We start from the raw sequence: 23,221 nt of genomic DNA on the forward strand, positions 1-23,221 counted from the left end.
TTAAAATACTCCAAACCAGAAGGTGGCGATGCTTATCCGTGCATATTGCTTATGGTCTAGCTATCTGCACTAATGTTGCTATTTTGTAGAAACCCTTTGTTGATACTAGCTAGATGACGAAAACACAATTTAATTCCCTCTCCATAATCCCATAGACAATTTTTTTTGCTAGCTAACCTTGGCATATTCACAAACTAGCACAACGAGCTAGCTAGCTAAAGACACTGGACTAGCTAACTCTGCAGTTAGCAAATCCTATTGTGATTATGTCAATACTAGTTAGTGGTTAGCTATCTTAGAGGAAGTATTTAGTGTTGTGTGCATTTAGTTAGCTAGCTAGCAACGCTACATTCCCATAGCCTACATTGCATATGAAGTGTGACTGGCTCATCCATGGATGTAAGGAGAAAATGCCCTATTTCACCCCCACACACATGGGGGTTCATGCTCTCTCTAGTTGGCTCAAAGTGAAGTTGTTGGCCACTGACAAGCATATCCATTCTACAAGTACAATCATTAGACCTGGTCGACATGCAGCAGGTACAGCTTTTCTTCTGTCAACAGAAACAACGACATCCTACTGTTATGAGTACCGATCAGCAGTGAGATTCTCGGTATTTCATGCTTTACAATTCATTTCAAAAGATGAATTTGTTGCACTACTCTTGATTGTGTTATTTCCCTGTGCAATGTTCTTGTGTATGAAAAGCATTTAAGACCCATAGCTTGCCCTATTCCATGATGCAAATGGTTGTCAGCTTCCTTTTTGATGTCAAGGGTTATTGGTTGTGTTCATTATTTGCCTATGAATATAAACCAAATATTAATATCTTGAGTGTGGTTCATATTATTCATGTACAGAACACATTTTGTTGGTTTTGCTAAATGCAAGAATCCATGCCAAGTTGTATTATTATATAGCTAAATGCATGTAGGAAGCACCGCCTATAATATGTGTGGCGCTGACGTGCATTTGTCCCTCACGTGACTCCTGGAATGTTAACAATGCAGTAAGTGTCGTCCAATTTTGTACTGAATTCTAATTCTGCCTGGAGTTGGGAGAAAATGGAGTCTCTTCATGATATTTACTCGGGCCTACCGTTAAGAGAAAGTTCGATAAATTATCGTATGTGTTGTGCAACAAATTATTGGATTTAAAGTTTTCCGAAAAGTGTATTTGGTTCGATTCTTTATCGGATTAAATCTGAATGATACATCTATCTCATGGTAAGTTAAAAACTTAATATTTTGGGAAAGCCTAACTATTTTGATGAAGACACAGAAATAAAAGTTATTATTAGTACTGCATTTTATTTAAATTGGAGATAAAGCCTCGGATTTCTTCCAACGCGACCAGCTTTCGGCCAGAGAAAGACTGCTGGGACTGAAATTCTCCCTTCATTGGAATGTCGGGCTGCTCCAGGCTGTGGAGTTGCGTTGCTTCCAGCGCTAAGTTGAGAAGGCCCCACGTTCTTTTACTCTCAAAATGTTAAACTAATCACAACCTCGACAAGAAAACCCACGAAGTGATCAATATGGTAAGAATATCGAAACAACTCTTTTTAATGGTTGAGTTTAGTTTTCACTAAAGCCTGCGATGGACGGGGTTCATACAGTGGCGATTTTTGCATGTAAATCTTGGGACAAACTCGACCAAATCTTTTTTTTTTTTTTGGTGTATGCCAGCAAAGCCACTATACAACATTTTATAATGTTTATGTGGTCTAAAAAGTAAGGGAAATACAACCACGAGGATCCACTTTTATAGACAAAATACCGACGCACAGACAACGCATTGCGCAAACAAAACAACCCTCGCAATATCAGCTGGAATTACATGGGTTTATTACGGAACTTTTTGTTTAAAAAAATATATTTGAATGGGAAGAGACTGTCATTGGCAAACATGGTTACAGACCCAACAACATTATATAGTATCCCGTCATCGTGAAGAAAAGCACATCAGCTTATTATAATACACAAAGTAAGCAAAACAATGAAATCATTACGACATTGCCAAAGATGATGAATAAGATACTAATGACACCTATATAAGCAATAAAACAATTGAGATCTACAAACTATCGCATAAAGGAAGGATGAGCATATGACGCAAGCCATAATTTCGATTAAGACAATGAGCAGGTAGTCAATATAGCTATTTGTTCAGCACTTTTGAAATGTACAGCGACAGAATTCAGAACATGGGCCTTTATTACAATATGCTCCCAGTACACCAAGTCAGAACCGTAGGATAAATAAGCAGATAATGAAAGCTCTTACAATATTCAATGATGACATTTCTCTACAACAGGCAATAGGCTACATGTGCACCACCAAGTCAGAACACTAGGCTAAATTCTGAGGGGGAGAAGGACCAAATTCTTAGGGTGAGACACATTGGCTACTAGCAGCTTACTACACATCATACACTTAAGATAACGTTATTAGCTACTGACATACACTATATATACAAAAGTATGTGGATTTTAATATTTTTTTATTTCGTCTTTATTTAACTCAGCAAGTCAGTTAAGAACAAATTCTTATTTACAATGACGGCCTACCAAAAGGCCTCCTGCGGGGACGGGGGCTGGGATTAAAAATGAATATAAATATAGGACAAAACACGCATCACGACAAGAGAGACAACACTACATAAAGAGAGACCTAAGACAACAACAGAGAAAGGCAGAAACACTTGACAACACAGCATGGTAGCAACACAACATGACAATAACATGGTAGCAGCATAAAACATGGTATAGACATTATTGGGCACAGACAACAGCACAAAGGTCAAGAAGGTAGAGGCAACAATACCCCTTCAAATGACTGGATTTGGTTATTTCAGTCACACCCGTTGCAGACAGGTGTATACAATCGAGCACACCGCCATGCAATCTCCATAGACAAACATTGGCAAGTAGAGTGGCCTTATTGAAGAGCTCTGTGACTTTCAACGTGACACCGTCATAGGATGCCACCTTTCCAACAAGTCTAGAGCTGGTCCGATCAACTGTAAGGGCTGTTATTGTGAAGTAGAAACGTCTAGGAGCAACAGCCGCGAATTGGTAGTCCACACAAGTTCACAAAATGGGACCACTGAAGTGCTTAGTGAGTAAAAATTGTCTGTCCTCTGCAACACTCACTACTGAGTTCCAAGCTGCTTCTGGAAGCAACAGCAGTACAATAACTGTTTGTCGGGAGCTTCATGAAATGGGTTTCCATGGCCGAGCAGCCGCACACAAGCCTAAGATCACAATGCGCAATGCCAAGTGTCAGCTGGAGTGGTGTAAAGCTCGCCGCAATTGGACTTATGAGCAGTAGAAACGCGCTTGAGTGATGAATCACGCTTCATCATCTGGCAGTCCGACGGACGAATCTGGGTTTGGTGGATGCCAGGAGAAAGCTACCTTCCCGACTGCATAGTGCTAACTGTAAAGTTTGGTGGAGGAGAAATAATGGTCTGGCTGTTTTTTCATGGTTCAGGCTAGGCCCCTTAGTTTCAGGGTAGGGAAATCTTAACTCTATAGCATACAATGAAATACTACAGGATTCTGTGCCTCTAACTTTGTGGCAACAGTTTAGGGAAGGCCCTTTCCTGTTTCAGCATAGCAATGCCCCTGTGCACAAAGCAATGTCCATACAGAAATGGTTTGTCGAGATCGGTGTGGAAGAACGTGACTTGCCTGCTCTGAGCCCAGACCTCAACCCAATCGAACACCTTGAGGATGAATTGGAACGCCGAATGCAAGCCAGGCCTATTCGCCCAACATCAGTGCCCGACCTCACTAATGCTCTTGTGGCTGAATAGAAGCAAGTTCCCGCAGCAATGTTCCATCATCATCTAGTGGAAAGCCTTCTCAGAAGAGTAGAGGCTGTTATAGCAGCAAAGGGGGGACCAACTACATTTGAATGCGCTTGATTTTGGAATGAGATGTTTGACGAGGTGTCCACATACTTTTTGTTATGTAGTGGATCTCCCTGGCATATTACATTTATGCAGCACTATACAAGACATATTTTTGGACTCACCATTGCTGTGATCACTTAAACGTGGCGCGGCGGTCCTTCTTGTGGGCAAGGTCTGGCAATCTCTGGATTTACGGTGCTTTCAAGACAACTGGTAACTCGGGGGGGGGGAACAAGGCTGAGTCATGGTGTCAGTGATCTTAAGGTCGGAGCTCTAGAAAGAGGCCAGAGTTCCAAGTTCCCAGTTGTCTTGAACACATCAATGTAATTCAACCTTTTTTGGCCCATGGTGTTGCGTGTGAATGTTCATCCTTTTAAACTTGGAAAAGTGACCCTTTCAGACCGATGTTTTAAATCCATAAACCCAGACTTGGACCACACACCCTCTCCACCTAATAGCAGGCAGGGGAAGCAAAATAGTGATTGCTTCTCAACTCTTGCAGTTAGCCATCGGTTCCTTCCAAACCACTCATTGTTGAATATGCGATTTCAGACTTGTTGAGCAATGTTTTGTCCAATGGCCCGATGAGCACCGATAGGTTTTATCTATAATTTCTCTTCGTATGACAAGGATTGAAATGGATTTGCCAGTAGATTGTCATAATTCATGAGGATGACTGCTTGCTAGCTAAGATTGTGAAAGTATGATGTTGACATGATCAGTCCAATCAAAGCTACGGTAGATATAACGTGATTTGAAGCCATTTTATCTGTGGCCAATGACCTTGAATGTTCTCGGACAGGCACTTCTCATGTAAATCTATGGCAGCACCCAAGGGGGCCCGAACTGCCTAGCTGTCCCTGTAGATTTGGTGGTGACGTAGTGTCCCCATGAGTGACACAACACTGAGCCAATCACGGTGCAACTGGAGAAGATTACCAACGCCTACACTCTGTATTTTCGCTGGCTGTCCCTCCACCACAGAAAGCACTGTGCTAGGCTGAAACACTTGCATTTTGGAGCTGCTTTACTCAAGAAAGAGACCATGTTTGTATGTAGCTTTATGAACTCAAGTTAAAAAAAATTGGGGGGGGGGCATTGTTTTCAAATTGAGATGTGACATGAATTAATGCCAAAATAACAGCCAAAAAAATTACTTTTTTGTTAGTTTTTTTGCTAAAATGGCCGGGCTCACTTCCTCCTTGCTGTTAGATTCATTATAAGTGTGCATGATGTTCTGTTGGGTCAAATGCAGTCAACAGATTGTTCCAAACAAGAACGATGCTGTGTTCTACTTTGCATCTTAATAAAAATCATTCCAGTTTTTTTATATATTTTGCAAGTCAAATCTCGATATTTGGAGAGAAATAAAATCACAATTTTCCATCTTTTTCCAAGATCATGCAGCCTTATTATGCATTGCAGCCTGAGGCCCTCATTAGAAAATACAGGCCAATAGGCACCATAGATCTTGTGTTATTAACAGTACAGTAGTCTCCAATCAGTCAGATAGGCTGATAAGATAATTACTTTATTATCCCGTGGGAAAATGTTGGTTGTGGCTCAGTGTATACCGTAATTTCCGGACTATAAGCCGCAACTTTTTTCCCAGGCTTTGAACCTCGCGGCTTAAACAATGACGCGGTTAATATATGGATTTTTCCCGCTTTAAATGTTTTTTTCTCCAAAAAAACACATTCTGTGACGTGCTCAGTTTTTTGCCGGCATGAAGCTTTCATTAGACCAATGAAATTGCCGAACGGGTTAAGGTCAAACAACTTTTTTGTTTACTGTTTAGATTAAATCGAGTGCTCTCAAACATCCCATCATTCTGATTACGGTAGTCATTTTGTCACCCTCATCATGGCAAAGACACAGAGAAATGCATATGATGCAGCTTTCAAGTTGAAGGCGATTGATCTGGCTGTAGGAAAAGGAAATAGAGCTGCTGCACGGGAGCTTGGTCTTAATGAGTCGATGACAAGCCGTGTTTCGTTAAAGACTATTTATTTTTGTTACAAGCCGTGTTTCGTTAAAGCCTGTGTAAAGTTCATTTGTTTCAATGTACCGGTAGGCACCTGCGGCTTATAGACATGTGCGGCTTATTTATGTTCAAAATAATATATTTTAAAAAATTCAGTGGGTGCGGCTTATATTCAGGTGCGCTCAATAGTCCGGAAATTACGGTACATAAAAACACACAATCAAGCATAGAAAATGACATTATACAGGTAGAAAAGCGATCACTGATTCATCTGTACACTATACACATCAGTACACTCTGTCAACTGCAGGCCACCCCACTGTTCCTACTAGTGGGTATAAAACATGTATGAGCCTTGTAAGTAGGAGACCCTGTCTCTACTCTCCTCTCTGTTGTTTTTCAGTGGAAATCTATTTCTCTGTTGTTTATTTTGGTCCGCTCTGCCCCGTGATGCAATGGTTTGAGTTTTCTTGTCATCACTTGTGGAATGGAATGCTATGGGTCAGATGTGGCACGCAAAGCATTACAACAATGGGAGCCGAGGCTAAATATTCTGGAGATTGCTATGGCGCTTGGCACTGCCATCCTAAACATGTTTGTTTAGAAAAACTACACTCACAGTGAGTGCTGTGTTTGTGTCAGAAAACGCCTCAAACACCCAAACCCCAAAAATGCCCTTTTCAACCCATGATGGGACATAGCACACAGAGAGGGGGAGAAAGAGATGGTGACAGAGGGTGGTATTGATGGTAGTGTCCTGTTTTAAATGGCCCCAGTGGATGCTGTTGATCCCAGGCTATCCCAGGCCTAAAGGAACACCGACCAAGTACTGGTCCGATGGTCTCTCAGCCCTGTTCTATAACCACTGAATTGAAATAATTTTATAATTATATTTTAATAATTGAACATGCGTAAGTTACACAGGTCCAATACATTAATAAAATGTTATACACGATCATACATCAATAATAGGGTTTTACACCACAAAAGCTACATTACACGATTACACCGCAATAATACATTGTTGTTGCTATGTGACTATTCCACGTGTGCACAGATAAATATGCTTCCTTCACATCTGTTATGCCCCAGAGAGTAGCACTGCCACAATAGAATGTAGACAATGTTCTTGGAGATAAAACTGCAAAGGGGTGTTAATATTGGATCACACAGGAGAAGTTCACACACAGTTGATGAGACGTGTGTAACTAATGTAACCCTACGCCACCATGACCATAACTCGACCACACACACATCTTGACCTTACCCATACAGTGACATTTTTAGTAACGTTTTCTGCTCTGGTCTTGCTCCACAGGTACAGAAGGGAGCCAGAGTGGTTTGGGCCAAGGGCATCCTTGTGACCCCTCACATGACTTGGAATAGGAACGAGTGTGACCCCTAAAACACACAACATGGAACGCCAGTAGGAGCCAGCAACACAGAGACAAACAAAAACCTAGACCAAGAGAAAGCGAGGAGGAAACATAATCTCTCCACAAATCTCTCCTACTGGAGGGCCTTATCTATTTAGGTCACAGAGTTCCAGAGCAAGCTTACGAGTGTTTGTGTCAGTGTGTCAGTTGTGGGTGTCTGTTTGGGTGTGAGTTCCCTAGGCTAGATACTAAAACAGGGGAGTGTCATGAGGCCCAAGACGTTCCCCTCTGCTCCGTACGTGGGCAACACGCGCCAGCGCCTCCAGGAGATCAAGGAGGGGCTGAAGCAGCCAGCCAAGCTGGTGAGTCAGGCCCTCCATGGGGGCAGCTCCTGGGGTGAGGGGGGCCGCGGAACCGAAAGCAAGGGCAAAGACCCCGGGAGTCGCCAGCAGCAGCTCCGGCCCCCTCAGAAGTTCAACAACTACCAGAACGCTTTGAGAGAGATCCGCAAGTCCCTCAAGCCCTACGAGTCTGGCCCCTCCTCTGTCAACCGACAGATGCTGCAGGAGTTGGTCAATGTTGGCTGTGACCAGGTGAGGACTGGAGAGTGAGTGAGTGTCTGTGTGCTTTCAAGTGGGAGAATCTGCTCTCGTCTGTATCGATGTCTCAGCTTAAATGCTGGTTCTATAATCATGTCCTGTAAGTGCCTAACATAACTCACAACTCATGTGGATGTTGAAAGCGCCATTCAATGTCATAATATCCAGAGTACAGTACAATGGTTACATAATGTGGAACGCAGACATGTTCAGATATCAGTTGGTTTCTTCATCCTCTTTCGGAATGAGTGAACATCTTGTCCACTCCAGAGTGAGATGGAAGAGGAGAGCGAACGTTTCTGCAGGAAACTGTCAGCTCACACATGCTCACCTTTCGCCTAAAGAAATAAAGCCGACTATATTTCAGATATGGATAGCCTTATTACAGGGATGCAATTTATCTGAGTATTTCCGAGTAATAATGGTCAGGCTGTTCAGCAGAGTTCAGTCTCTTTAAACACCCATAACTGGCCTAAGATCAGGGCATTTTAAAGGGCTCTGTGTGTTCGAAGCACTTGGCCTGGCCAGAGACCAGTTACTATAATCAGACTCAGTACTGTGGTTGAAGTCTTCGGGACAGGCCTGAGGACAGGCCCTGTAATGGCGGCACTCCTCGTTTTAAAGAATGCTTAACTCAAGTCTGTGCTAGGGGAAAAAACGCTCCTCAGACCTCAGCACAGTAGAATTAGAGATAGTGGGGAGAGAGGGAGAGAAGAACGACACAAGCCAGATAGATGCAACTCTTTTCCTGCCTACTGACTTTGACTGTCTGTCATCTTGCTTTTACCATCATAGTGATGGATTGTAGATATGGTGTCTCAATGAGCAAAGCTGCAGTCACCTGTCACTGTGTTTGTCCTAGGGCTGCCTCCTCAAGGTAACCCAGCCGGACCGAGGTATGCGTCCAGTAAAGACATTAACAACAACATTACGACCATTTAGCAACTTAATCAGTCCTCAGCCCTTTACATAAATGCTTTCTGGACCAGCCACCAGGCAGGTATGATGGACGGTCCTGGTATTTTTAGGTGACTGTGATCTAGGGGCCACTGAACTGACCATTGAGTGTGGGCCCGGGCCCGTATTTTCCTACGCATTCCACAGCCATAATGGCCACTGTAGTGAGTGGCCTCTCTAGTCTCAACCCCCCTCCATCCCCAAGGGCCCTCTGGTCTTATTCTTATCAGCAGCCTCTCCTCCTCCAGCCACAAATTACACAGCGCTGCGGCAAGTTACATAATCACAGTAAAAGAGGAAATGTTTTGTTGGGGAGCGAGGAGGGGCCGCTGGGAGGGGTGGAGTGTGGAGGAGTTCTTTTCCTCTCCTCCACCTTCCTTCATGTGTACAGCGGCTGCACTGTTACTGTACGAGGGGCGGGCCAAGCGGAGTGGAGGGGAGACAGGAATCTTATGCACACTAAGCATATTAAACCTCTGACATATGAAATGATGTGGTCGCCGCCTTTATGTAATGATGAGGTTAACAGGATGTGACGGAGGCCGTGTGTGTGTGTGTGTGTGTGTGTGTGTGTGTGTGTGTGTGTGTGTGTGTGTGTGTGTGTGTGTGATTTAAGAGAAGGAGAATATGGTGGCGCACTATCTTTTGTTCCACAGACCTACTGATGTCCCTCCCTCTCAGCCTGTCCATCCAGACTCGGCTCCATAAAGGTCTTCCATATGGCTTTCATTTCCAGCGTCCCGTGGTGGAGTGTTGCAGAATTAAGTCAAAGTGAAAGCTAATATATAAAAAAACTGCCTTCCTCTCAGAACCTAGAACAGTGGCACAGAAACTGTCACTACGTCCAGGAGTGTGTATTTTGTAGTTCACTTGAGTGAGAGGTGGGTGTGTGTGATGATATTTACGAACTCCCAGCCTTCTAAGGAGAGTGTGTGTGTGTGTGTTTGAGATAACTCCATGGCTTGTGGCTGTAACCATTATAATGTGTGTGTTTGGGATAACTCCCTGGCTTGTGGCTCTAACCATTATAACAAGGGTGCAAATGTGGTAGAGGATATTTTAAGCTGGAAGTCACATGAGTCTAGTAGACAAACAGAGGGAGAAGGAGAGAGTATGCGAGAGGGAGGGAGAGCAATGGGAGGGAAAGACACCCAAAAATACAGATTTCCAAATAGCTGGAATTCTTTACTTCCTGGCCTGTGGAAGTGAGTGTTTATTTTCGGTTTCCTGTGCGTGTACGCTAGTGTGTGTGTGTTTGTGTTATGTTTGAGGGAGAGGGAGGTGTTTTGGTTCAGTGATATGGGCAGGCCCACTCTGATGTACATTGTGTAGAATATCTGTGGCTCCGTTGTTTCCTGGTTCTGAGAACTGATTGTGCTCTGTCGCTATGCAGCCCTGTTTTTAAACCCCTAAGTTTCCTCCCTGCAAATGGAAGCACCCTGTCTGTCAGAACCTGTGGACACACACTTCAGTCCTTAGAATGTGTTTAGCCCTAGTTAGGGTTGTTGCGGTGACTGCCATGACTGCAGTAAAATTCTAAGTGACCGTTGAGTCATCTGTAATCTCCTCTTATGCACTCTGTACATGCGTTAGTAGTACCCAACTCGCTAACGATCATCTGGTCGCTAATGGCCTGGTAGTCAGGGCTCTATTGACCCTCTAACCACTCTGACATAAACGCAATCTAAAATCAAAACAATATCTGCTTTTAAAACTCACCTCACTGTGATGATCAATTTGAAGAAAGAAATTCAACAACAGGTTGAAAAAGTGGAAAACATGGTCGTTGTGGACGTTGTTTCAAAGCCTAATACAAAGAAATAGACAGCACTTTCTAAGGTAATGATTAATTCAAAACTCCCATATGCATATTAGAGCTTATGCATATTCATAGGCCCAAGCCCGAATGAGCCGAAGCCCGAAAAAATAAACTGAATTAAAATGATTGTGCTGTTATACAATTCATAGCCTACTGCATATTACCCAAAAATACTGATTTAAGATATCTTTGGTATATAATTGGCCTATCCTAAATTGAGTTTGTAGTGAATTTGTATTTGATTTTGAATAGTAATGGGGCATTTTATTTATTTTCATAGTTAATAGGCTGACACATGACCTTGTAGCTAGAGAATATCTCACCACCGTGCATTTCCATCTCCCTTCTCTTGTTCATTCCTTTCTCCAGCGCACAGAGAGAGGGGGTGGCAACAGTTTAATGAAATGTTTAGGTGTGAAAACATGTTACTATCGAGGTTCCCGAACAAATTTCCCTTGGTTTCCCAACTGAAGCACTGAGTAGCTGTAGGAACAGGGTGGGAACAGAGCCCATGGCATACAGAGTTTGGGGGGAATATCACCAGTTGCCTGTGTTGAAATAACCGGAGTAGCCTAAACAAACCAGCGGGAAAGTGGCCTCAATTTCTGCCCATTTTATAATGGGACATTGTAAATCAAAACTAATTTTACATATTAGTAAAGACAAGATTAAATTTAGAATAGTCTGATGGGTTAAAATTTGAAAATATTTTTTGCGACTTTCTCAAGTCATCAATATCCTTTAGTTTCATCATGCAGCCCATATATCTTTTGATTTCTAAGACATTTAAAGGTTTGTATCATTCTCAACTAAAGTTGACAAATAAATCTAAATCTAGTGAATAGGACCTGTTTCAAATGATTACTTTTACACTCAACATAGCCACTTCATATGTGCACTCTCACTCCAGGGATGCGAAAAATATACTTTCTATTTTATTCAGCTGTTCAATTATATTCTTATTACTATAAAATAATGGAACATGACTCATTAGCATATCTTGTCTGCTAAATTAACAAGCCTATGGCATGGCACATAGCCAGATAACATTTTGTTCTTCTGAAATACATTTTCTTCATATAATAATGTTTCTTTAGACCTGCTGAAAATACATTAATTGGTGATGGTATATATTCAATTGATTTCTAACTTTTTCATGCAGATGTTCCAAAGGTGGACATCAGCAGCTTGTATGCGTGGAGGTCTGGAGATGCTAAACATGTTTATGTTAATTAACGGTTAATTACCTTGAGACCGGCAGTCTTATGCATGACAGTAACCGGCTGACAAAAATTCAAGACCGCCACAACCCTAGCCCTAGATTATTTCCTGTAAAATGTAATATTCATACACAACATCATCAAGATTAGTCTTGATTCTATGTTTTAAACAACAACCTCCAGTGGTTATTTCAGATGAGCAGTAGTATTTGGTTGAAGTTCTCTAACTGACCAGCAGAGGCGGTGTGGGGCTGAATGCCTGTGTTGACTGAGGGCCACACTGAGGTATGGGTTGAATGTCTTTAGAGTGAGGTCATATGACATTAAGGGGTATTTCCTCATGTAGGTGTGGGTCGCCTAGTTAAAGAACGGTCACAGCTTGTGTCGTGTTTATTTTCACGTCTCACTCACTGATGTTTAATGGCTGTTGTTGTTTGTACTTTGCCAGTATGAAAATAGTAGGATAACCTGCATGATCTTTATATAAATCCTAAAATATGTACTACAGTATGGTATAGAACTGTCACCGTAGAGGTCCTTGTCATAAAAATAGCGTGCTATTGAAATGTTGAAAAAATGTAAAAGGGCAGGTTCTGTGTTCTCTGTATTTTATGTTGTTGTGTGTGTGTGTGAGGCTGGCTCAGGAAATGGCTGGTGCATGACCCCAGGAGAAGAGGATGCAGGTGCAAGGCCTGCTGGGGGGCTGTTTAAATCATCATGTCCTTATGTGTGCATGGTTGACAATAGAAGAGACAAAGACAATAGAAGAGGCTATACACTATCTGGCACTAAAATAATGCAATCTGTTCCACAAAATGAGATGGATGAGTGTCATCAGTCACAGTCTCTCAATGATTTATCAGTGTCTTTTCAACATCGTTGTTTTGCCACCAGGAAATGGCGGTGCGTGCTCTGAAGCAGACGGGCAGCAGAAACATTGAGGCTGCTCTGGAGTACATCAGTAAGATGGGATACCTGGACCCCCGCAATGAACTCATCGTCCAGGTCATCAAACAGACCTCACCAGGTAACACAACTCATGCACATACAGTGCGTTCGGGAAGTATTCAGACCCCTTTACTTGTTCCACATTTCATAAATGTACAGTCTTATTCTAAAAAGGACCAAATTGGTGACCAAGCAAAAACAGGTTGTTAGAAATGTTTGCAAATGTATTAAAAGTAAAAATTGAAATATGACATTTACTTAAGTATTCAGACCCTTTACTCAGTACTTTGTTAAAACACCTTTGGCAGCGATTACAGCCACGAGCCTTCTTGGCAGCCACGAGCTTTCTTGACTCTACAAGCTTGGCACACCTGTATTTGGTGAGTTTCTCCCATTCATCTCTGCAGATATTCTCAAGATCTGTCTTCAGCGATGTTCGATCGGGTTCAAGTCCGGGCTCTGGCAGGCCTACTCAAGGACATTCAGAGACTTGTTCCGAAGCCACTCCTGTGTTGTCTTGGCTGTGTGCTTAGGGTCGTTGTCCTGTTGGAAGCTGAACCTTCACCCCAGTCTGAGGTCCTGAGTGCTCTGGAGCAGGTTTTCATCAAGGATCACTCTGTACTTTGCTCCGTTCATCTTTCCCTTGATCCTGATGAGTCTCCCAGTCCCTGCAGCTTAAAAACATCCCCACAGCATGATGCTGCCGCCACCATGCTTCACCGTAGGGATGGTGCCAGGTTTCCTCCAGATGTGACACTTGGCATTCAGGCCAAAGAGTTCAATCTTGGTTTCATCAGACCAGAGAATCTTGTTTCTCATGGTCTGAGAGTCCTTTAGGTGCCTTTTGGAAACTCCAAGCGGGCTGTCATGTGCCTTTTACTGAGAAGTGGCTTTTGTCTGGCCACTCTACCATAAAGGCCTGATTGGTGGAGTGCTGCAGTGATGTTGGTCCTTTTGGAAGGTTCTCTCATCTCCACAGAGGAACTCTGGAGCTCTGTCAGAGTGACCATGGGGTTTTTGGTCATCTCCCTGACCAAGGCCCTTCTACCTGTTTGCTCAGTTTGGTGGGGCGTCCAGTCTTGGTGGTTCCAAACTTCTTCCATTTAAGAATGATGGAGGCCACTGTGTTCTTGGGGACCTTCAATGCTGCAGACATTTTTTGGTACCCTACCCCAGATCTTAAATAATGGTTAAATAAAAAATAAAAATCTGTGCCTCGACACAATCCTGTCTCGGAGCTCTACGGACAATTCCTTCTACCTCATGGCTTGGTTTTTGCCCTGACATGCACTGTCATCTGTGGGACCTTATATAAACAGGTGTGTGCCTTTCCAAATCATGTCAAATCAATTTAATTTACCACAAGTGGACTGCAATCAAGTTGTAGAAACATCTCAAGGATGATCAATGGAAACAGGATGCACCTGAGCTCAATTTCGAATCTCATAGCAAAGGGTCTGAATACTTATGTAAATAAGATATTTCCCGTTTTTATTTGAAATACATTTGCAAAAATGTCTAAAAACCTGATTTCACTTTGTCATTATGGGTTATTGTGTGTAGATTCATGAGGAAATGTTTTATTTAATCCATTTTAGAATAAGGCTGTAACATGGGAAAAGTGAAGGGGTCTGAATACTTTCCGAATGGACTGTACATTCTAAATGTATGGACATAAAGTTTGAAATGCAGTAAGGATATGAACTCACTCCCCACTATGATTTCTGTCCACAGGCAAAGGGGGCATTCCAAGCTCAATGGACCACAGACCACCATTGGAGGGAACAAGTGAGGGCGCCATGCCTCCCTACCACCAGATGGGGGCGCCGATGTATGAGGGTGCTGGTTATGGGCCAGAGGGCGCCTACATGGGCGCCCCTCCTGTCATGAACTACATGATGCCCCCTTCGGTCGCGGTACAGGGCCCTGCCATAGGTAACCCCATGGGACGCCCCGTCAGCATGGGAGCCTACACTCCAACCATGGCAGCCTACCCTCCAGCCAATCCAGGGAACCCCATGTACACCCCAGGCACCACGCAGAATGCCTACCCAGGCAGTATGGAGCAGGCCATGATGGGCTACAGCGTCCCCAGCCAGCCCCTGCAGCTCCAGCCCCAGGCACCAGGAGGCCCTGCCCCCGGACCCCACTACGACTATGGCCACGTCCGGCCTCACATGATGGAGCCCTCAAGCTACGGCGTGCAGAGGAGTGCCTCCTTCCAGAACAAGATGCCGCCGCTGGCACCCGACAACTACGTCAACATGCAGGGGAAAGGGGCCATGGGCCAGAACGGGGGAGGGTACCCTCCTAACATGTACATACCGCCCCACCCCCAGCAGTCCAGCCCAACCTCACACCAGGTCCACATGATGTCCCGCTCACCTGGTGGAGCCGCCGCTGCCATGGGGCCAGACTTCTCTGACCTGCTCACACCCTCTAGAGCCAGCCTTAACCTGGACCTGTACGAGCAGCACCAGCACCACTGGGCCGGTCCCCAGGGGCCTGAGGGTGCCCCTCCAGCCAGGCAGCCCCAGCCTCAGGGGCCCTTCCGGGGAGAGGTGCGGGTCCCCAGCAGGACCAACTCCTTCAACAACCGGTCAGTGCCCCCAAACAACGTCCGACCCACCCTGGTCACCCCAGCTCCCGGAAAGCAGGACCCGTCCCTGGGACAACCCAACACCATCACAGCGGTGACTTCGCCCCCCATCCAGCAGCCGGTGAAGAGCATCCGAGTAATGAGGCCCGAGCCGAAGACTGCTGTGGGGCCATGTCACCCTGGCTGGTTGGCTGCTCAGGAAGCATCTGAGCCCCTCGCCTACATGCCTGAAGAGGCCTACTCTCTGGAGCATGCCCAGGAGACCCGCTGTCCACCACCTCCCTACCCCAAAACCCTGCTCATGTCTGGGGCTGCTTCAGAGGCAGGGCCCCTGGAGGGACCAGGAGGTGCTATGTGTGGAGCCCCAGACCTCAACACCCCTTCTAGGCCACATGGTGGTAGTGGAGGAGGAGGAGGAAAGGCAGAGGAGAGCCAGGTGAAAGAGAAGACCAAGTCTGGGAAAGGAGAGAAGGCAGTGAAAAACAAGAAGCAGATCCAGACATCGCCGGTGCCGGTGAGGAAGAACGGACGTGATCAGGAGAAGAGGGAGTCGCGCATTAAAAGCTACTCGCCCTTTGCCTTCAAGTTCTACATGGAGCAGCATGTGGAGAATGTGATGAAGACCCACCAGCAGAAACTGAACCGCAGGCTGCAGCTAGAGCAGGAGATGTCCAAGGTGAGACAGAGGGAGACCTAAAGGTTTTGAGGACCTGTGTTGTAGACAACACCTCGAAGACCCTACATGCCTAGAATAGGAGTCAATGAGTTCATGGCTTTATTTGTAACAGCTTGTCCAAAACATTTTTAAAAAACAATTACTTAGGATTCAGTCCTTTTGATAGAATGTTATGATATCATACAACAACAAAAAATGGGGTTTACTAGTGATGTAATACATTAGTTAATTTTTTATCTTACATTCACAGTTGATTGAGACATTCGAAACATAAATATAAAATTGAATATAATCGTAGTAAAGCATGTATACAGTATTTTACCAAGGCAACTTAACCTTTTTTATTCTTCCCCTCCCCCTTCCTCCAGGCTGGCCTATCAGAGGCGGAGCAGGAGCAGATGAGGAAGATGCTTAACCAGAAGGAGTCCAACTACAACCGACTGCGCCGCGCCAAGATGGACAAGGCCATGTTTATCAAGATCAAGACGTTGGGGATCGGGGCCTTCGGTGAGGTGTGCCTGACCCGCAAGGTGGACACGGGAGCCCTGTACGCCATGAAGACGCTGCGCAAGAAGGACGTGCTCAACCGCAACCAGGTGGCCCACGTCAAGGTAAAGCTGAAGGCAAATTATCATGATGAAGCGTTGCACCTGGAGATGTTTCCATGTTATTGTGATGCCAAAAGCACATTTCAGCGTTTGGTGTGGAATGGACAATAAAGTTTTTTCTTATTCTTTCTAACCCTAAGGCTGAGCGTGACATCCTGGCGGAGGCAGACAACGAGTGGGTGGTGCGTCTGTACTACTCGTTCCAGGACCGTGACAGCCTCTACTTCGTCATGGACTACATCCCCGGAGGAGACATGATGAGCCTGCTGATCCGCATGGGCATCTTCCCTGAGCCGCTGGCATGCTTCTACGTGGCTGAGCTGACCCTGGCCATCGAGAGTGTCCACAAGATGGGCTTCATCCACCGCGACATCAAGCCGGACAACATCCTCATCGACCTGGACGGACACATAAAGTTGACCGACTTTGGCCTCTGCACTGGCTTCCGCTGGACGCACAACTCCAAGTACTATCAGAAAGGTGAGCAGGGGACAAGACAAAGGACAAGTTCTTTCATTGCGTAGATGCTTTTGTATAGACGGCTTCCCCTTGATATGATCGATATGTAATATCCTCTCCTCTCTCCAGGGAGCCACATCAGACAGGACAGCATGGAGCCCAGTGACTTCTGGGACGACGTGTCCAACTGTCGTTGTGGCGACCGGCTGCAGACCCTAGAGCAGCGGGCGACACGGCAACACCAGCGCTGCCTGGCACACTCCCTGGTGGGCACGCCCAACTACATTGCCCCTGAGGTGCTGTTGCGCAAAGGTGAGGGCAAGACCGGGCATGGTGGAGTAGTTGTATGTTTGATATATGAAATAAAGAAGCACATTGTGATCTTGTTAGTGAGCGGTTGTGGTGTTGTCCCTGCAGGGTACACCCAGCTGTGTGACTGGTGGAGTGTGGGAGTGATCCTATTTGAGATGCTGGTGGGACAGCCCCCCTTCCTGGCCCCGACACCCACCGAGACACAGATAAAGGTTAGTAGTCAGTCGATTCACGGCTCAGTAAAACTACTGAATGTGGAAATACCATATCACTCCTCAATTGCAGCTCTGAAACATACTGTATCCTCACGGTCTCCCCCTTCCCTTTCCTCTTCAGGTGATAAACTGGGAGAGCACGCTGCAGGTGCCCCCGCAGATCAAGCTCAGCCCCGAGGCTGTCGACATCATCGGCCGTCTCTGCTGCTCCCCAGAGGAACGTCTTGGGAGCAACGGCGCCGGCGAGATCAAAACTCATCCCTTCTTCGACCAGATGGACTTCTCCAGCAACCTGCGCACCCAGCCCGCCCCCTACCGGCCCAAGATTGCCCACCCCATGGACACTTCCAACTTCGACCCAGTGGAGGAGGAAGGGGGTCCCGGGGCGTGGAGTGATAGCGGAGACAGCACCCGGGCCTGGGAGACCCTCTGCACCCCACACGGGAAACACCCGGAGCACGCCTTCTACGAGTTCACCTTCCGCAGGTTCTTTGACGACAACGGCTGCCCCTTCCGCTATCCCAAGCCCCCAGAGACCAGCCACAGCCAGGGGCCTCCCAGCAGCAGCGGAGCCAGCAGCATGGGCCCTGAGGAGGAAGAGGAGGAGGAGGAGGAAGAGCAGGGGGAAGGCTGTGAGCCTGTGTATGTGTAGAAGAGCCCCGACTGTTGGCGTTCTAAACTATGCCCCCCTCTCTCTTTCTCTCTCGCTCTCTCTCTCCAGCAAATCAACACTCAGCACCTGGGACCATGTCTGCCAACCTCCCATCTACCACTGTGAATGTATGTTCATGTGTGTGTGTGCATGTCTCTGTATATGTGGTTTTGAGAGACTGAGAGCGAGTGAGATATTGAGAACAGGACGGCCAGACATCTGTTCAGCAATTCAAGCGCTACTGTGTGGAATCTACAACGTGAGCAGAGACTACAATAAGAACCCCTGATCTGGGACCAATAAATAATTAACTGTACAAGGGCTAGGGATGGGATAATGATGCCAGAGGACTGTTATGAAAAAAGACTCATCAGAACAGGTAGTTCTTTTAAAAGGCTCCACTGCACTGTGGAGGTTTACAAAAGTGTTCAGATAAGAGTTATACGCTGGGACCGTGACCATGCGTGTTTCTGGTGGTCATAGTGCTCTATCCCATTCCTTCCGCCCTGGGTCTTACAGAGATCACTTCTTCCAGGTTGACCTTACCCCATGAAGTAAACACAAACACTTGCTGTTTCACGGGTTGCTTGTCTCTTCCTTTCTGAGACGTAGGGACTAGAACCAATGTGTGCTTTGGACACTGAGCTGGACTTTAGGTTGGACTAGACTGAATTAACTGGCGGGAAGAATCAAAACGCAACACTTATCACACAGCTGTGACAAAATAAGCTACCAAAATACACATGCACACTTTGCAGGATGGTTGAACTACACAATCTAGGAGGAAGCAATGGGGTTGTCCTCTGCAGCTAACCACCCTAAGTCCTCTAAAACCACAGGGTTATCTTACGCATTTCTATCAATGTTGTTTGGATGTTTTTCAAAGGTAGAAGGTCTGACATGGCAGTCTAGAGATTCCCCCAAGGTTAACTAGCTGTGTGTCTCCTACCTTCAGCTTCACATACACATTTTCTTTCTCCAAATAGGTGATGTGGGATGCCGCCATCTTGTGGTTAGAGAGCCACTATGTTGTTCCCTTACCACCCCTAAATGATTCTGCTTCGAGTGTTAGACCCAGGGGAATAGTTGTGATGGGGAAATACTCGTAGGAACAACAACAAATTCCTTTGGTTGAAGTGCCAGCTGCCAGATACATGGATGACATTGTTATTGGAGTCAATCAATTCCTCTCTCGGTATTATTATGATGACTATGTTTTATTGAGCTAGTTCTGAGGAAGGTGAACTACAAGTGTGAATCATTGCTTTGTTGTGGATATGGATCTTGTGATTACATACATGTTTGGTAAGCAGTCACGCCTATCCATGTCTCAACACAACACATACAGTACACCTGCTCTAAGACTGTCATGTACTGTGACATTACTGATGCCGTGCTTTTTAGCCACATTGACATTTCAAAGTCCAACCTGCTAGTGCACCACTTACACACACGCAGTATTATACAGTTAACACATCCAAGTGTCCACACGGTCTCCTCGGTCCATATGGAGACATGGCAGAAACATGTGATAGTATGACTATGTGCAATACAGAAAATACAATATATTGTTTTGTAAACACTTACAATTATTCTTTTGATCTTTTAATACTGAAACACGCTATGTAAAAATATATATTATATTGGTTTATATATTTTCCGTATAGTTACATGACCCAATGCTGCTTATTATTGTGATTAATATTATTTACATTTTTATCATTATTTCATGTATACGTACTTCTTTCCTTTTTGTGTAAAAAGAAAAGTGTGGGTTTGATTGCCAGTGTGTTTGAATTTGAAAGTGACGAACGGTGTGCTTTTTTAGATGAATGTTGGTGCGCATCTATCCACCACAAGGTGATGATGATCAGTGTTTGTGCAGAATAACGACAGCAGCGTTCCTGCTCTCTGCAACTGGGCTGGCCCTGTGTGTAAGAGAGTAGGGCGGAAGAGGGAGAGAGACAGACAGTGATAGAGAAAGATGAGTTTCAGAGACAAAAGGAAAGCAAGGCAAGATTGGTTATAAAGTGTAAAATATATGAATAAATAGCCTCCTTTGTATTACAAGACCAAGTATGGTAAATGACAGACTATTATTGGTACATTTTAATGCATCCTAATGACCACAGGTTAATTTGACCATTAATATTATGCTTGTGTTACAGAATTGTTGTTATGCAGTGGAGCACTGCTCAAAGCAGGAAATGCTTTATTTTCTCCAATATCTCCATATGCTTATTGACAATCAACCATTGACGCAGTCTTGTATGTCCAACTGAATAACAGTATTCCATATGTGATTGCATACTGACGGAACGGTCAAAAAGTTGCAAGTTCTGCCGTATGTCAATTCCCAAACATTCTAAGTGCACCAATATGTATCTCAAAGATCAGATTTGTGGCAAAATATGAGGGGAATATTTTAAACAATGACAATTGTTTAAACGTGCCAATAATGTTTTTGTTCACTTGCATGACAAAATGAATTGAAATTGACATGTTTTTTATAATATGCCTCATGTCTTCAGGATTGGGCAGCAAATTCACTTCATTTGGTCATCGTTGTCAGCGCAAGTGGGATTGCCAATCCACCAGGATGGACTACTCAGTGAAAAATAGCTTTAAAAAGAAACTGCTCACTGAGTCAGTTTTCTAGTGTGTATGAGTGTTTTGTATTAGGTGTGCTGTGGATGATGTGTGGTTTCCCTGTATCTGAGTTTTGAAAGTGATGACTGACAATCTTTGACTGATTTGAGATCTTATGTAATGACTCATGATGGGACTTTTTTTTATCTATGTACTTTTTTGTATTTTTACTCTCGGGAGTTTCTCATGTCTTTGATCCTCCTTAATGTATAATACAATTTTGTTATTCTTGAATATATATTTATACAGATATACATATTTTTTTGTATCTATATTCTTTTTCATTTCCTCTGAGCTAATGTTCGAATCTCTTTGTCTACAGTATTATAGACAATATAATTTGGACAGCATATCACCTTTTTTACATATGTATGAATTGAGAATTTGAAAAACTGCTTTCACTGTCCTCACGTGTAAAATATATGTATAAATTTAAATTAACCAGCTTTGACTTGTGTTGTAATTCCAAAGCCTGAAACAATGTTATGTCTGGATGAATAATACGATTGATTCTTGTTGGCTTTGAATATTTGACTTAACCTTAAGTCTTGTCTGTTGATGTGAAAGATGGTGATCAATTCAGTTAATTTATTTGGACTTCTACAGGAACTTGTCTGGCATTCAAGAGCACTGAGTTTAGACAACATTAAATCATCATAATTTACAGACATGACAGATCACAACCAGAGAGCTACAGTGCATTTGGAAAATATTCAGACCCTTTCACTTTTTCCAAATTTTGTTAGCCTTATTCTAAAATGGATTCATTAAAAATGTCACACAATACCCCATGATGACAAAGTGAAAGCAGGTTGTAGAAATGTTTGCAAATGTATTCAAAATATAAAAAAATGATACCTTTATACCTTTAACAGAAGTATTGAGACCTTTTGCTATGAGACTCGAAATTGAGCTCAGATGCATCCTGTTTCCATTGATTGTACTGGAGATGTTTCTACAACTTGATTGGAGTCCACCTGTGGTAAATTCTATTGATTGGACATGATTTGGAAAGGCACACACCTGTCTATATAAGGTCCCACAGTTGACACTGCATGTCAGAGCAAAAACCAAGCCATGAGCTCGATGGAATTGTCCGTAGAGCTCCGAGACAGGATTGTGTCGAGGCACAGATCTTGGGAAGGGTACCAAAAAACATTCTGCAGCATTGAAGGTCCCCAAGAAAACAGTGGCCTCCATTCTTAAATGGAAGAAGTTTGGAACCACCAAGACTCTTCCTAGATCTAGCTGCCCCGCCAAACTGAGCAATCGGGGGAGAAGGGCCTTGGTCAGGGAGGTAACCAATAATCCAATGGTAACTGACAGAGCTCAGAAGCCACTACTCAGTAAAAGGCATACGACAGCCCGCTTGGAGTTTACCAAAAGGCACCTAAAGACTCTCAGATCATAAGAAACAAGATTCTCTGGTCTGATGAAACCAAGTTGAAGTATTTGCCCTGAATGCCAAGCGTCACGTCTGGAGGAAACCTGGCACCATCCCTACGGTGAAGCATGGTGGTGGCAGCATCATGCTGTGGGGATGTTTTTCAGCGGCAGGGGCTGGGGGACTAGTCAGGATCGAGGGAAAGATGAACAGAGCAAAGTACAGAGAGATCCTTGATGAAAACCTGCTCCAGAGCGCTCATGACCTCGGACTGGGGCGAAGCTTTACCTTCCAACAGGGCAATGACCCTAAGCACACAGCCAAGACAATGCACGAGTGACTTCAGGACAAGTCTCTGAATGTCCTTGAGTGGCCCAGCCAGAGCCCGAACTTGAATCCGATCTAACATCTCTGGAGAGTCATGAAAATAGTTGTGCAGCAACGCTCCCCATTGAATCTGACAGAGCTTGAGAGCATCTTCAGAGAAGAATGGGAGAAACTCCCCAAATACAGGTGTGCCAAGCTTGTAGCTTCATACCCAAGAAGACTCGAGGCTGTAATCGCTACCTTAAGTGCTTCAACAAAGTACTGAGTAAGGGTCTGAATACTTATGTAAATGTGATATTTCAGTTTATTTTTAATAAACCTGTTTTTCTTTGTCATTATGGGGTATTGTGTGTAGATTGAGGGGGTTGGACTATTTAATCCATTTTACAATAAGGCTGTAATACAACAATGTGGAGAAAGTGAAGGGGTCTGCATACTTTCTGAATGCACTGTATATAGAGTTGAAGTCGGAAGTTTACATACACTTAGGTTGGAGTCATTAACTCGTTTTTCAACCACTC

At 44.4% G+C, this 23,221-nt stretch overlaps 1 protein-coding gene across 1 annotated transcript; it reads left to right on the forward strand.

Annotated features, from left to right (window-relative positions):
- Nucleotides 1-996: 996 nt before the first annotated feature.
- Nucleotides 997-21,434, forward strand: LOC106582069 (serine/threonine-protein kinase LATS2). The gene is made up of 9 exons (XM_014164783.3): nucleotides 997-1,227; nucleotides 7,219-7,869; nucleotides 12,766-12,898; nucleotides 14,554-16,094; nucleotides 16,463-16,705; nucleotides 16,843-17,182; nucleotides 17,291-17,473; nucleotides 17,579-17,685; nucleotides 17,810-21,434. The coding sequence occupies exons 2-9, from the start codon at nucleotides 7,543-7,545 to the stop codon at nucleotides 18,338-18,340; spliced, it is 3,405 nt and encodes a 1,134-aa protein (XP_014020258.1). The 5' UTR covers nucleotides 997-1,227; nucleotides 7,219-7,542; the 3' UTR covers nucleotides 18,341-21,434.
- The last annotated feature ends 1,787 nt before the right edge of the window (nucleotides 21,435-23,221 follow it).

Source organism: Salmo salar, chromosome 21 (genome assembly GCF_965601325.2).
Source record: "Salmo salar chromosome 21, fSalSal1, whole genome shotgun sequence".
Classification (NCBI taxonomy): domain Eukaryota; kingdom Metazoa; phylum Chordata; class Actinopteri; order Salmoniformes; family Salmonidae; genus Salmo; species Salmo salar.

What these genes read in the sequence shown, in the direction of transcription:
- LOC106582069 (XM_014164783.3), top strand. Translation starts at nt 7,543, where the DNA reads ATGAGGCCCAAGACGTTCCCCTCTGCTCCGTACGTGGGCAACACGCGC. An exon ending in TAGAGCAGGAGATGTCCAAG is followed by an intron (nt 16,095 to 16,462) that starts GTGAGACAGAGG and finishes CCCTTCCTCCAG; the next exon opens with GCTGGCCTATCAGAGGCGGA. An exon ending in CCACCGAGACACAGATAAAG is followed by an intron (nt 17,686 to 17,809) that starts GTTAGTAGTCAG and finishes TTTCCTCTTCAG; the next exon opens with GTGATAAACTGGGAGAGCAC.